We start from the raw sequence: 14,069 nt of genomic DNA, 5'->3' as shown, positions 1-14,069 counted from the left end.
AAACCAGAGGGTGTTGTCTCTGCAAGGGCAGCAGCCTAGATACAGGGACGCCTGTGCTGCTGTCAGCCAGAGCCTGGAAGCCTAGCGGCCCCTGCGCTGCAGTTACCATCCAGGCTGGTGGCCAGGCTGAGACACGCATGTGGACACCCCTGCCTGGGGCAGGATGGCGGGGGAAGGGGGGCTCAGAGAGCCTGCTCTGCCAGCACCCTTTTCCTCCTGGCAGCAGAGATGTCTCAGTGGTGGTTGGAGCTTGATTTCCTCCATCACACCAATGCAGACTGCTGGGCTGTGAGGTCCCTGACCCCAGCAAGGTGCCAGCAGCTGCGTCACACACCCCCCCACCCCGTCCCACCATCCGGATGTTGGCTCAGCCCTGCCCTTCTCATCAGCTCGTCTGCGCTCGACGTGCCCACGTCCTCGAGCTCCTCACTGCAGCTCCGGACACCCAACTAACCTCACAATTAACGTCATTAACAAGGAGCCCGTTTCTGGTCCGCGTGGTCATGCACGGGGCAGCTCTCTCACGGCGGGAAGCGGCGGCGGCTGCCCCGCGCCCCCCGCCCCTGGCCTGCGCAGCACTGCCGCCCAGCCCCCGGCCCTCCCACCGCTCCTGCTGGGATAACCGGTCGGGCACCGGGCTGGCCAGCAACGCCCCGCGTTCCTCCTCCCTCCTTCCTGGTTGTTTTATTTATTTAATTACACTTTTAGGTGGGTTCCCACCCGCCGAGCCCCGCCGGGTGCCGCCGAGCCCCGCCGCCCCCGGCCCGGCCCCGCAGCGCCACCTGCCGCCGCGGCCGGGCGCAGCGACCACTCCTGTGCTGCCACCGGCAGCACCCCCTGATCCCCGCCTGGCTCCCAGTGCCCCCCCACAGACTAACCCCTGCAGCCCCCCCAGCGCTTCCCCCACTTAACCTAGCCCGCACGCCACTCTACCCCCGGCCCCGCCCCCCGGGACCCCCCAGCTCCCCCCGCTCAGCTTGATCCCCCTTAATCTGCCCCCCGACACCCTACAGTGCTCCCCGTCTGCCCGCACCCCCCGCACCCCGCTCTGGGCAGGGCCCTCTCGGTCCCGCGTCACGTCGCGGTCCCCGGGTGCGTGGCCGGGGCGGTGCCGGCGGCTGCGGCCGCTCCCGCTCCCCGCCGGGCGCTGCTGACTCAGCGGGCGGCTTATCGCGGGCCGTGATTGCGGCCCCGGGCCGGCCCCACCCGCCCCGCACCCTCGGGCCACCCGCGGCCCCTCGCTGCCCACCGCCCCCACCACGCTGCGGGGGAACCCCCCCGCCGTCCCGCACTGCCACCCTGCCACCGCCATGCAGGGGCAGTGGCACCGCTGCCAGCCCCACGCAGGGGATGATGCGCGGGGTCCTGCAGCACCCCCAACCCACCCGCCCCCGCCCCGGGGCCCCAAGACGCGGGGCAGGGTCGCCATGTCCCGGCGCACCGCGACACCGCACCGGGTACTGGGCGGCGAGACCTTGGAGCGGGCCGTTAGCCGGGTTAATCGTTGACAGGCTGTTTGCCTTCCCCGGCTGCACTTTTACACGTTAAATCTGGGTGTTCGTGGCTCCCCAGGGACCAGCCGGCAGCCTGCAGCAGCGGATCAAGGTGCTTTGGGTGCTAAGGGTGCCCAGAGCTGTCCCCCGGGATGGAGAGCGGGGTCCCACCACAGTGCATGTGCCTGGCTTGCAGGGGTCCTGGCGGGGAGGATGCTCACAGCAGGGGGACGTGGCCAGGGGGACCACAGAGCTCCCATGGGGACCATCCTGGGGGGCTGGCCCTGCCTCAGTGCTGTGGTGGCCCCTGGGCTGTCCCCAAGGGATGCTCAGCTGCGGCAGTGGGTGCTGGTGGGTGCCTCAGCGCTGTAAGTGTGGGCTGGGCATACCTGCAATGTTTACCTGGTAGGGAGCAAGTCCTGGAAGGAGTGAGGCTGTTTGGGAGGGGGCGGGTAACGTGCCGGAGGGCAGTATAAAGTCCAGGGTGCTGTGCTGGAGGCTGAGGCCACTGTGCTGCCCAAGAACTTTGCCTGTCCCGGTGCTGAGGTGAGAGCCTGGTGTGCATGGCACTGCTGTGGGGGTGGTCACCTGTCCCCCGGCTGGGGGGCACTAGGGGGTCCAGAGTGGGGGCTACAAAAGGGCTCAGCCGTGGGCCAGGGAGGGTAGAGTCAGGGCTGCTGGCCCCAAGGGGGGAAAATGGGACAAGGAGCAGAGCGTGGTCTGGGCACCAGCTGCCCTCCCTGTGGCTTCACTGAAGAGCCTTTGCCCAGCACTGTTTGCGCGGCTCCGGGCACTTGCACCCTGGACTAAGGGGTGGAGGTGGCATTCGGGATGGCATTGTGCCCACCACCCTGCGGGCCCCCAGCTGGTAGGTTTTGCTGGGTGTACTGCTCCCCATCTGAGACTGGGGACAAAACCTGAGGGACATGTTACCCAGCCAGCAGGGTTGGGGCACAGCACAACGGTGTGGCTGGGACGCCAGCCCTGTGTGACACGGGCACAGGGGGCCTGCAAGCACAGGGGCTGTTGCCCCCACCAGCGTGTCCCACTGACTGTGCAGCAGTGTCAGTGGCCCTCTGTTCCAGGAGAGGAGCACAGCTCCCGTGGTACGTGGCTCTCAGCACTGAGCACAGCCCCCATTAGCGCACAGTGTCACCCCGGCAGGCTCTTCCGTACGTTCCCAACTGGACAAAGCACGCGCAGGGCAGCTCCAGTGCCTTCGCAGCCATCGCCGCTGGCACCAACCCCCCAGCAGCAGAGACTTGAGGGCATGGCAGGACTCATGGGGGCTAAACCCAGCACACCCAGCCCCACGGGTCCCACGGACTGCTCACTGCCATGCTGGGGAGCAGCAGACCCCAACTCCGGTCACGGCACCCAGTGCCATCCATGCGGGATGGGCACCCAGCTGGGCTCTGCCATGCGTCCTGGGGAAGGGACTCCCAGGCACCCCACATGGCTGTCCAGCCTGGTGATGCCTGCGGCGCAGGTCCCACCAGGCAGAGCGACAAGCACCCGGTGGCTGGCGGTCGGGGGGGGCTGTGGCCACGGTCGGCGCGGGGTGAGGTGGGAGCGGGTGCAGGGCCGAGCAGCGGGAGTGCAGCACACAGGCACTTTGTTTGGCCGGGGTGGGCGGAAGTCAGGGCGTTGGATCTGAATGCTAAAGTGTGTTGTTCAGGGGCCGATAAAGGCCCCATTGTATGCAAATAGTTTATAAAGCAGCATATGACTTCCAGCGCAGGGCAGTGGTGGATAGAGACAAGGGCAGGCAGAGCAGAGCTCTCCTGCGGGAGACATGAGACGTTAGAGGGGCCATTGGGGGCAGCTCACGAGGACCCTTCCTCACCGGCAGGTATGTGCTGCCGGGACCCTCCACACCAGGGGCAGCCGGAGAGCAGGTCCCAGTCCCCCAGCCTCGTGCCTGGGGTGGGAAGCAGCTCCTGGGGCTGCCCGGTGCTGGTGGGTGGCCCCAGTGGGGTGGGGGTCTATGCTGGGTGTGCAGGGACCACCATGCAGGGACAGCTCCAGGAGGGTGGCAATGCATGGCTGCACAGGGGGTCACCCCAGCCTGGGGCTCCCTGGCCCCACTCCTGCGGGGAATGGGGGGGTGAGGGCAGTGAGGTGCTGGTGTAGAGGAGTCCATGGAGCTTCTTGGGTCAACTCCTAGCCAGAGGGCTTAGTGCTGGGTGCTGATCGGGGGGTCCCTGGGGAAGTGTGAGAGCTTCACCCCATTGCCTGTGCAGCTGTGGATCAGGATCCCCGTGGCAGTGTGGGGCAGTAGGGCAGGAGCAGCTGGCACTGCGGGGTCTCCTGTCTGCTCCTGCCAAAACGCTGCCCTGAGCCATGTCAGCAGCAGGAGCCACGCTGCCTTCCTGCCATCCATCCATCCTGCTGTCCACCTACCAGGGCTGTGGCGGCCAGTTGCTCCTGGGTCCCTCCTGCTGCTGCCACCAGGGCCAGGATGTGGTGGCTCTCAGCCAGGGGCCCGTCCCGCTCATAACACCATCTCTCGTTGATCGCTCCTGCAGACGTGAGGAACAATGAACTGGGCCGGCCTCTACACGGTGCTGAGTGGGGTGAACCGCCACTCCACCGCCATCGGGCGCATCTGGCTCTCTGTCATCTTCATCTTCAGGATAATGGTGCTGGTGGTGGCAGCTGAGAGCGTCTGGGGGGATGAGAAATCCGCTTTCACCTGCAACACCCAGCAGCCTGGCTGCAACAGTGTCTGCTATGACCACTTCTTCCCCATCTCCCACGTCCGTCTGTGGTCCCTGCAGCTCATCCTCGTCACCACACCAGCCCTCCTCGTGGCCATGCACGTGGCCTACCAGCAGCACCAGGAGAAGAAGCTGCTGGTGCTGACAGGGCACGCAGACCCCAAGCACATGGAAGAGGTGAAGAAGCACAAGATGCGCATATCAGGTTCGTTGTGGTGGACGTATGTCTGCAGCGTGGTCTTCAGGCTACTCTTTGAGGCCGTGTTCATGTACATCTTCTACATGCTCTACCCGGGCTACCAGATGGTGCGGCTTGTCAAGTGTGAGGCTTACCCCTGCCCCAACACTGTCGACTGCTTCATCTCCCGGCCGACCGAGAAGACCGTCTTCACCGTCTTCATGCTGGTCACCTCCGGCATCTGCATCATCCTGAACATGGCGGAGCTGGTCTACCTGGTGGTGCGGGCGTGTGCCCGCCGAGGCCAGCACCACTCCAACCCCTCGTCGGGGAAGAGTTCCTTCTATGGGCACAAGCTCTCCTCTGAGTACAAGCAGAATGAGATCAACCAGCTGCTGACGGAGCAGGACGGCTCCCTCAAGGACATGCTGCGCCGCAACCCCGGGCTGCAGGAGAAGGGCGACCGCTGCTCTGCCTGCTAGGGCTAGAGCCACTGGGGGCTCAGCCCTTGCCCCCGCCCCACAGCCCTGTGCTGTCCCTGCCCTATGGAGAGCATCCCCCAGGCGCCGGTCCAGCCCTACCGGACAGCCAGAAGGGCATCTCGGGCCATTAAATCTCCGTTCTCAGGCGCTGCCTCCCTCCTTTCTGCTCTGGCCAGGACATGCTGGGGGCTGGGGTGTCAGTGTGGGGTGCCTCCCCCTGCACCCTAGTCCAGGTGGGTGCTACCAGGGGCTGTGGGGGCTGCAGTGCCCAGGCTGCGCTGGGGCCATGGCCACTGTGCCCTGGCAGCTGGCATGCAGGAGCGGTGACCCCTGGGTGGCATTGAGCAGAGTCCAAGGGCTTGCGCTCCCCCAGCACCAGCCCCTGCAGCCCCGAATATATTTAGAAAAGTGCCCAGACCAAAAATAGAGGGAAAAGGTTTCCCCAGTGGCTGTTTCATCTGCCAGTCACAATGAAAGCCAATGGGGCACGCAGCCGCCTCATGCCCCAATAACCCTGTGCCCACCATCGGGTGGGCAGACGGACGGAGCCGGGCAGATCCTTTTTCTGCGCCCCACTGAGAAGCTGGGGACAAGCCAGGAAGGGGCCTCGCAGCATCCCACCCCGCCCCGCCAAGGGGACCTGACGGCGCGGGAGCACCGGGCTCTGCCCCACGTGCCCACCAACGGTGAGGGGTCCCCATGCTGGGTCGCCACCGTGGTGTCCCCCACGGTGCTCCCAATGTGGCAAGGCTGCTTTCTGCTGGAGGTCTTTGCTCCCACTTCCCTCCCTGTGGCAGGTTAGGGGGTCCCGTCGGACACTGGGTGGGGACACCCCGGGGACAACCTGCATGCCCGCCCAGCTGGGGGATGGGGTGGCGTTCTGGGGGGTGTGGGGTGGCTGTGTCTGGAGGGCAACTGTCTTGCAGGGCACCACAGCGCGTGCCATGGGGGACTGGAGCCTGCTGGGGCGGCTGCTGGAGAACGCCCAGGAGCACTCCACAGTGGTGGGGAAGGTCTGGCTCACTGTCCTCTTCGTCTTCCGCATCCTGGTGCTGGGGGCGGCCGCTGAGCGGGTCTGGGGTGACGAGCTGTCTGGCTTCTCCTGTGACACACAGCAGCCTGGCTGTCAGAACGCCTGCTATGACAGCACCTTCCCTATCTCCCACCTCCGCTTCTGGGTCCTGCAGATCATCTTCGTCTCTACCCCCAGCCTCGTGTACCTGGGCCACATCCTGCACCTGGTGCATCTGGAGGAGAAGGCACAGCAGCAAGTGGCTGCACGGGCTGGCAGTGGGGCCAGGCGGCAGCGCTCGAGGCAGCCTCGGCTCCCTGTGGGGGACACACGGGGACGGGTCTGCATGCGGGGGGCCATCCTGAGGACGTACATCTGTAATGTCATCTTCAAGGCTCTCTTGGAAGTGGGCTTCATTGTGGGCCAGTATGCCTTGTATGGGTTCCAGCTGAAGCCCCTCTACACCTGCAGCCGCTGGCCCTGCCCCAACACTGTCAACTGCTACATCTCCCGGCCCACCGAGAAGACCATCTTCATCCTCTTCATGCTAGGGGTGGCCTGCATGTCCCTGCTGCTCAACCTGGTGGAGATCTACCACCTGGGTCTCACCAAGTGCCGGCAGGGGCCCAGCCCCAAATCCTGCATCCTGCCCAGTCCCGCTGGCCCTGTGGGGCCCCGTGGCACCCGTGCCACTCTGCCCGGCCATGCCAGCCCCATGGCTGCTGGCAGACACCCCCCCAGCCTGGCACCCCTGAAGAAGGCTGGTGCATGGCTGGGGGTAGCCAGTGGACCCTACAGGAAGGCACGAGCAGCAGACCTGGCAGTGTGAACATGGACTGCTCGGATGCTCAGGGATGGGTGATGCACGACTGGCCACGCAGTTGTGGTTCTATCTCCGGGCTCTGCCAGGCTTGTGCCATGGACCCCACGGCCAGCAGCAGAGATGGGCACAGCCCCAAGGACAAGGCTCAGTCCCTCCCTGTGCTCTTGGCAGCGGCAGGACTGAGAGCAGGGCTGGGCTGGGGCAGGGGCTTGTCAGCCCTGGGGGAGTAAATAAAATACCCGTTGCACCTCACTCGACTCCTGCTCTGCCCGCGGGCTCTGTGGCATCACTCTCCCACCGGTCTGTCTCACGGGCACACTGCATGGCCAGGGCAGGGCCACCGCGGGGTTGGGTTGGGCTGCAGCTCTGTGGGCAAGGGACAGGTAGGGCTCGCCAGGGGGGCACCAGCGGGTGTGGGGTCCCAACACTCCCGAGAGGGCAGCGCACTGGGAGCCAGACAAGGCAGGAAGCCCAGGCAGGGAGGGACAGGAGCGAGTGGGACAGCGGCTGTGCTCTCCTGCAGCATCCCACTGCCCCGGGGCGAAAGCAGGGGCTGCCAAAAGTTTTCTGCATCTTTATTTGAAATGAATGGTTTCCAGAAACACAGGGTTAGTCCTACCGTCCTGGCATCACTACAACAAGACTGGTGAGCGGCTCACTCTCCACATGGACACAGAGAACAGATGGCCCCAGGCCAGGGCCCAGAACAATATATACAGGCTCAACAGGAGACCCATGTACAGCTCGGGAAAACTGACCAGAACACGACGATGGGCAGGAGGCAGCAGGGAGCAGCAGAGCCAGAGCCAGGCTTGCCCCGGGCAGGGTGCTGGCACCCCGCTGCTGCTTGAGGAGGGAGGGGGAGGCCAGGCAGAGCTCCTCGCTGCCTGAGCCCCTGGCCAGAACAGAGGGACCCACTGATGGCACCTTGCACCGGGGAGGGGGGTTACGCCAGGACAGGGGACAGAGGGGAGCGAGCAGTGCTGGCACAGACCCGTCTCCATCAGTTTTCCACCAACTCAAGAAAACACTGACAAAATTGAGGGAGGTGGCCCAGCTGCATGTGAGGCAGGTGTTCCCAGGCAAGGCCAGGTCTCTGCCCCCACATTCCAGTGCTGGCTCCATCCACTCCCCACAGCCAGCCCAAACCTCTCCCACCCCTGGGAACAAGCCCTCCCCCTGCCCCAACAGCTCTTCAGCTGCCAGTGGGGCCACCGGTTTGAAAACACCTTCTTGCCACAGCAGCAGAGCTACCCTTCCTGCTGTACCACCCACACCATTGCAAGGGGATGCTAAAAGAAGGGGGAATTAAAAGCCTGGGGGCTGCTGGTCCCAGATGGCACTGTGCCATATTGTGCGGTTCCTGCCCCAGGACAAGGGGGAGAGGAGGGCAGTGTTAGGGCCAGGGGTACGGGGGACAGGGCTGGGGCAAGGGGAGCTGCCCCAGGAGCTCTGCCACCCCTGTGCTGTGGGGACTAGGCCCAGGGAAGATGGCTCACTCAGCAGCTGGGGCAGGAGGCAGGGCTGAGCGCAGGGGCCACGTACATAGGAGAGGCCTGTAACGAGCAGGATGGGATGTCCAAGTCTGGTAACAATGAAGGGACAGCACTGCCACAGCACCATCCCCTCCCACGCTGCACGGCCCCCACCCTGCAGCGGAGGCTGGGAAATGAGGCATCCAGGGCTGGAGTGCAGCCAGCCCAGCAGCACCTTGCTCTTAGTCCATGTCATCCTCCAGGCCACTGAACCGACTGTGCTCCTCATAGATCTCCCTCACAGCCAGGATGCGGTTCAGCATGCTCTCCAGCATGCTCCGGTCCATGGGGATGACAGAGTACCAGAGCGGGGACTCAGCGATGCACGACCGTTCGGGCTGCAGGTAGAAGACGTCATTGCGGTTCCGCAAACTCTCAGGACTGTAAAGAGAGAGGAAGGTGAGCCCTGGGCTATCAGCTGCAGAGGCTCAGCCTGCCTGGCCTGCTCTCATGGTTATCAAGTGGAGCTCAAGGCTTGTCACAGCCTTCAGCAGGATAAGGACAGAAACTGAGTCTGAAGCTCCTTGCTCAGGACCAAAGCCCCTAACCAGCCAAGTACCAAGACTCATACTGCACACTGCTGTCTTATCTGGAGACAGGCGAGTAGTGGAAGGGGCCAGAGAGAAGCATTCTCTCAACCACAGTCTATGCAAGCAGCACAGACACTGGGCAAGGCTTCACACCCCTGCACAAATGTTTGGAGAGCAGGAGCCACTCCACAGGGTCCCAGCAAAACTGAGAGGTGGCCCCATAATGGCACAAGCTCCTTCTCCAGAGGAAGGCTCACCATTTGGAGAGATAAAACTCATAGAACTTGACTGGGCATCGGAGGGGGTTCATCCTGTTCTCCCGTTGCTCCAGCATTGGTACCTCCTCCTCGCGCTTCCGCTTTCCAGAGCCTCCATCTGCAGAGAGGGAGAGAGCAGGATTACGGCTGGGACCTGATGGGGTGGCAGGGGGAGGGACAAAGAGATGCTCCATCAGACCCTACCTCGGCCTTTCTTCTGCTTGGCAGGAGCGTAGTAGCGGATGCTCACCACCTTTGTCATGCCACGGGCCGTGGTGCACTTGCGGGACTGGCGCACCACATTGGTGAAGGAGAGCTGCATGTGCTCCTCCGCCGTCTGCAGCCCAAAGAACTTGGTGTTGAAGAACATGAGGGTGTTGAGGAGCACAAAGGGTGAGTAAACGCCCAGCTGCTTGCACTCCCAGAGGTGCTCCTCCTCAACACGTGAGAAAACTGTGTCTGCAATGCACAGAGGAAGAACCAGGTCACATCAATGGTGGCCTTGTGGCAATCCCTTTACCCTGTCCAGGCAAACTCCTTGCAAAAGACCAACGCTGTGCAACATCCCCTTTTCCACGAGGTTACTTCTCCAGAGCCATCAGCAGAGCTAGATGCTGGCTCTGCCCAGCCACAAGCTATCCCAGAGCGCAGCCAAACCACGGGCCAGAACCCAAATCAATCCTAAATGCTCATCCCTATAGATGGCCACAAAGTGAACTCCAGGTCAGTGCTCCACCACATTCAGTGAGACAAAGGAAAAGCAGCAGGCAGGACAGACACAGCCAGCTCCTGTGTAGACACACAGGTCTGGAGCCAAATGCCTCTGCCTGGGACAGCCAATATGCAGAGGTGAGGCTGGATCTGTGAACTAACCACTGACAAGACACAGCAGGGAAGGCAGCGCAGATCACAGCATCATGAAAAGCCAAAGCCTCTGCAGAGCTCTAAGTTAGTCTGCTCACAAGGCAGTAGCACAGCAACTCTGTCCAACACTTAACACTGTGCAGGGCTCACCCCTGTGCTGGGAACACAAAGGCATGGGCCAGCATGCCTCCTAGCTTGGTATCGTCTTTGCCAAAGGGTGGAGCCATCACTGTGAAACGTTTTAAAGGTTCCAACTGTCTCAGGACACAAAGCAGTCATGCTCTGTTCCCAGCTGCTCCGACTCTGGGCAACAGAAGCTGCTGAGGCATATGCTGTCGCTATGGGTCAGTATGACCCCCAGACACAGTGGGACTGTGCTGCCTATGCCAAGGAAGAGGGCTGAGGCTAGGGGAGCACAAACAGACCACAGGATCCAAGGCTAGAAGCACAAACTGGGTACATGTGGTGACTGAAGGTACTTTGGAGACACGTACTATTTGGTAAGATTGTGGGTTGCCAGCCACTCAGGGACTTGTTCAGCTCCTGCACGAAGGTCAGGTAGTAAAGGTCTGTAAATATATTCACCATACGATTGTTCTCGAGCAGGTACTAGAAAGGACAGAACACACAGTCAAGAGAGACACAGCGGCACCTGGAATGCAAACCCTCCCCAGAAAGCCCAGGGCACACATGCAGAGCGCCCCTCGTACAACCAGCGCTGCAGGATGGACACCCAAAACCAGCCACTTCTGAGAGCTGTGAGGAAAACGCCAGGACACGACAAGACAGACTCAGTGATGAAGAAGGGACTGAATTTGGGGAGATCCGCCAGCCCTCCTCAAGGATGTGCAAGAAGGGTGCAAGGCTGGAGAACAGCTGCCACCCTACTCACTGGGCTTGGGAACAAAGACCAAACCAGGTGGGTTGCTGTCCTGGGGTGAGGCACTGAAGGAGCGCCCAGCGAGCCTCTCTGGGTACCCAGAAGGCAGAATAAAAGGCGCAAGCTCCCCTCACCAGGTCTGACCCCCAGATCTGGCTATGGAGGACTTGAGGGCAGCAAGCCCTCCCTCACCTGCTGGATGCCAAGGCAGAGGTAATAGATGCTGTCTGGTTCGTAGCGCTCCCCATTGGGCCGTGTTATCTCCTTAACAAACTGGGCCAGGCCATAGTTGAGCTCAGCTGCTGTGCAGGCCAAGATATCTTCTTTGATCCTCATGGGCTTGGCTGCGGAGACAAGTACAGTAGCCTCAGACAACAGCCTGCAAGGCCAGCAGCACCTTAACACCCAGGGACCCAGCTTTTGGGAGGTTTCTGCCACTCCACCCCATCCAGAGCACTTACGGCCAAAGCGTAGCTCCTCTCCCTTGCTGGTCTCTCCCCCTGCATACTTGGCTTGCACCCAGGACTTCCAGGCATTCACACCGTATGAGTAGTTCAGCACTGTGCAGGTGGGCTGGCTGCTCACTGAGTCCCGGGAACAGCTTTCGGAGAGCACCAGACGCTTCTGCCCCTGCAGAGAGGTGCACTGTGAGACTGGGCACCTACCTGGGACAGATGGAAGAGTCCTGGCCAGCCCTCACACCTGCTGTCAGCTCCCTCCCAGCGTACCTGTGCCCATGCCAGCAGGCACACTTCTGCTGGACAGCCAAGCCAACAAGGCTCATTAATCATGAGGACTACAGGCAGAGAAGAGGCCAGCTCACATAACCTGTAGCATTCAAAGCTCCTCTGAAGTGACAGGCAAGTATTTTCACTCAAGGAGTGATCCACAGGCCAGGCATGCCTAGGGAGAGGGCACAACCTCCCCAGCACACGCAAGACTGGCACATTTCACCTCGTATGTCCCATGATGGCAGCTCCCGCTCCCAACCCAAATAGTTTTAAGCAGGCAGTACCCACGGAGAGCTCACCTTTCGGACAGCACGAGGCAGATCTTGCTCTGTGGACACCTCATCTGGTGCCACCAGCCCACAGTCAAAGAGGAAGTCCACACTGGGGTTGATGTCCAGGGGGTCTGAAAGGAATCGCAGGCAGAAGGGCTCAGCTGAGACTTCACATCTTGTCCCCCGTGCTGGCCTGGTTCTTACAGCACAATGAAGGAGGAACACACAGCCCAACTCTTCACACCCTCCACCGTGGCCTTGCATGAAATTTTAGTCACAGCCCAGCAAAGGAAATACAGCTCTGGCAGATGATGCTAAGCCTTCTCAGACTAACCAGAGCCCCACATTCTCCCCTCTGACAGTTGTTTGTTTGATTGTTGGGGTTTTTTTTGTTGTTTTTTTTTTTTTTTTTTTTTTTTTACACCCGAGGAACATTCCTCATCCCCTTGTGCCAGGCCAGTACTGGGGACAGCCTGGCACAGGCATGCCAGTTCTCTGTCCTTTGCTGCTAACATGCTGCCTCAGCACTTGCTGTGCTCCTGCAAGTCCCCTGCTTCTTCTTCCACCTCCTGCCTGCTAACGGACACTCAGAAATTCAGCTGTCTCCCAGGATGCCATGCCCTGTCAGGTCTCTCTCTCACCTTGCTGGATCCTATGGAATCATCACCCATAAGCACACCAGTGCCACTGCCCTGCTCTTTGTGCTGTTAAAATCAGCTTCTCACTCCCCCTTCTCTGCAGACCTATGTTCGCAACAGGTCAGTTAGTCTAGACAAACACACACTCCTTCAAAAGTGGTGGTGTCCTCACCCCTGCTGTGAGCAGTCATCTGCAAGACTCAGTTCCTGGCCTCAAGCATGGTCAGTCAGAGGGCATGGGGAGGTAAGTTCACACAGCTCTTAATGCTGCTGGCAACGGTTGGCCGAGGGCAGCAGGAGGACCCTGCTGCAGCATCAGCAGCCCTGCGTGCCTGCTTCACCCTGCTCTTACTCTTAGGGAAGTCAGCCTCCAGGTCCTGGCCCGGCTCATCGAGGACATTTGCCATCTTGACAGCCATAGCCAACACATCGTCCCGTGCCGGTCCAAACAGATCACAGTCCTCCAGGAGACCCTCTGCACTCTGGTTGCTCACCAGGTCTGCAATGCAAAAGCAGATCATAAACCCAACTATCATGAAAGTCTTTTGTCTGTTTTTCCCGGGACAGCTGGAAAATGAAGTCAGGCTCCCTGCAGCATAGTCCTGTGCTCAGAGCAGCCCCACGACATCTGCGCTGCCCAGCTTTCCCTGGACAGCAAGATACTGGATGTTTATCCTCTCCCCAGCCACAGCCCTAGTCAATGGGGCTTGAGGAATGCAGCCTGCAAGCAAAAAGACCTGCGAGATCAGGACCGCTAGCCTTCTGGAGCCTGAAGAGCCACCTGAATAAACTAACAGTGCTGCACGAGCCACAAGACTGGCACCTCCAAAAGGGACAGCAGCAGACACTGCTCCCTGCTGCAGCTCTTCCCTCCCGGTACCTTCTCAGCAGAACCTGAGGACTTGCTCTTCCTTGCTCCCTTTTCAAAGGCTTTAGGAGAGCTGCGATCCAGGCAGAAGTTCTACCTCCAAGAGCTGGCAAACCCCATGTGATCCCAGCTGTTGGGCCAGACCAAGCCACGGCAGAACCTACCGCACAGGTCCGAGGAGGCCTTGTCCAGTTCCTCAGCCTCTGCAATCATCTCAGCCATGGCCAGGATGTCAGCCTCCAGGGGATTGGAGGGGATCTTCACCTTCAGCTCCTCAATGGTCTCCACAATCTTATCTGTGCTCTCCAGCGTGGTGGGCAGGAACATTGGCACAGGTACCTGTCAGCAGCAGCACATCAGGCAGAAAACTGACACTCAGCCAACTGACGTACAAGCAGAGGCAGGAGAGGACGAACAAAGAAGCAAGGAGGCTGCAGCAAGGCAGGTTTGAGACAGTAAGAGAACACAAGCGGGTGGAGTGTGTCGCTTACCGGGACAGGCATGGAGAAAGGCACAGGTACTTTCTGGCAGTACATATGCATAGGCACAGGCACGAAGATCGGGACGGGGATTGGCAACACAATCACCTGGGGCTTCCAGTCAGCCTCTGACAAGAGCAAAAGTACATCAGTGAGCTTGCTCCCAGCAGCTCCTCCACCCAGCCCTGCTGCGCACTGCCATGCCCCCAGCCATCCAGCACCATGGCCCTTCCAGCCACCAGCTTCTGTAACTCATGGGCAGAGCTGGAGCAGCAGCAAGCCAAACAGGCCTGCAACAAGAGGCTTG

The 14,069-nt window shown here is 61.1% G+C and overlaps 3 protein-coding genes across 10 annotated transcripts in view; 2 read left to right on the top strand and 1 right to left on the bottom strand.

Moving 5' to 3' along the window:
- Positions 1-1,778: 1,778 nt before the first annotated feature.
- Positions 1,779-5,019, top strand: GJB1 (gap junction protein beta 1). 2 transcript variants are annotated; one of them, XM_037408370.1, is made up of 3 exons: positions 1,779-2,039; positions 3,230-3,345; positions 4,022-5,019. In XM_037408370.1, the coding sequence occupies exon 3, from the start codon at positions 4,034-4,036 to the stop codon at positions 4,871-4,873; it is 840 nt and encodes a 279-aa protein (XP_037264267.1). In that variant the 5' UTR covers positions 1,779-2,039; positions 3,230-3,345; positions 4,022-4,033; the 3' UTR covers positions 4,874-5,019. The 2 variants fall into 2 exon arrangements, with proteins under 2 accessions (XP_037264267.1, XP_037264266.1); XM_037408369.1 differs by lacking the exon at positions 3,230-3,345 and having other exon boundaries at positions 1,783-2,039.
- Positions 5,020-5,125: 106 nt separating this feature from the next.
- LOC119157432 (gap junction alpha-3 protein-like) lies at positions 5,126-6,960 on the top strand. Its single transcript, XM_037408367.1, has one exon. It carries the CDS (start codon positions 5,722-5,724, stop codon positions 6,712-6,714), a length of 993 nt encoding a protein of 330 aa, XP_037264264.1. The 5' UTR covers positions 5,126-5,721; the 3' UTR covers positions 6,715-6,960.
- A 306-nt stretch (positions 6,961-7,266) lies between these two features.
- ZMYM3 (zinc finger MYM-type containing 3) overlaps positions 7,267-14,069 on the bottom strand; it is a 33,385-nt gene continuing 26,582 nt past the window's right edge. For all 7 annotated transcript variants that reach the window (XM_037408361.1, XM_037408360.1, XM_037408366.1 and 4 more), the window contains 10 exons: positions 13,775-13,890; positions 13,448-13,622; positions 12,768-12,914; positions 11,805-11,908; positions 11,236-11,404; positions 10,967-11,118; positions 10,389-10,503; positions 9,235-9,489; positions 9,031-9,148; positions 7,267-8,624 (listed from right to left, as the gene is read on the bottom strand). In XM_037408361.1, coding sequence (XP_037264258.1) covers positions 8,426-8,624; positions 9,031-9,148; positions 9,235-9,489; positions 10,389-10,503; positions 10,967-11,118; positions 11,236-11,404; positions 11,805-11,908; positions 12,768-12,914; positions 13,448-13,622; positions 13,775-13,890 — 1,550 coding nt within the window. In that variant the 3' untranslated portion in view covers positions 7,267-8,425. The remainder of the gene's footprint in view (positions 8,625-9,030; positions 9,149-9,234; positions 9,490-10,388; positions 10,504-10,966; positions 11,119-11,235; positions 11,405-11,804; positions 11,909-12,767; positions 12,915-13,447; positions 13,623-13,774; positions 13,891-14,069) is intronic.

The sequence above is a fragment of the Falco rusticolus genome, chromosome 14 (assembly GCF_015220075.1).
Source record: "Falco rusticolus isolate bFalRus1 chromosome 14, bFalRus1.pri, whole genome shotgun sequence".
Lineage (NCBI taxonomy): Eukaryota > Metazoa > Chordata > Aves > Falconiformes > Falconidae > Falco > Falco rusticolus.
Note: the sequence above shows the minus strand (reverse complement) of the source record. Positions and strands in the feature narration are given on the sequence as shown.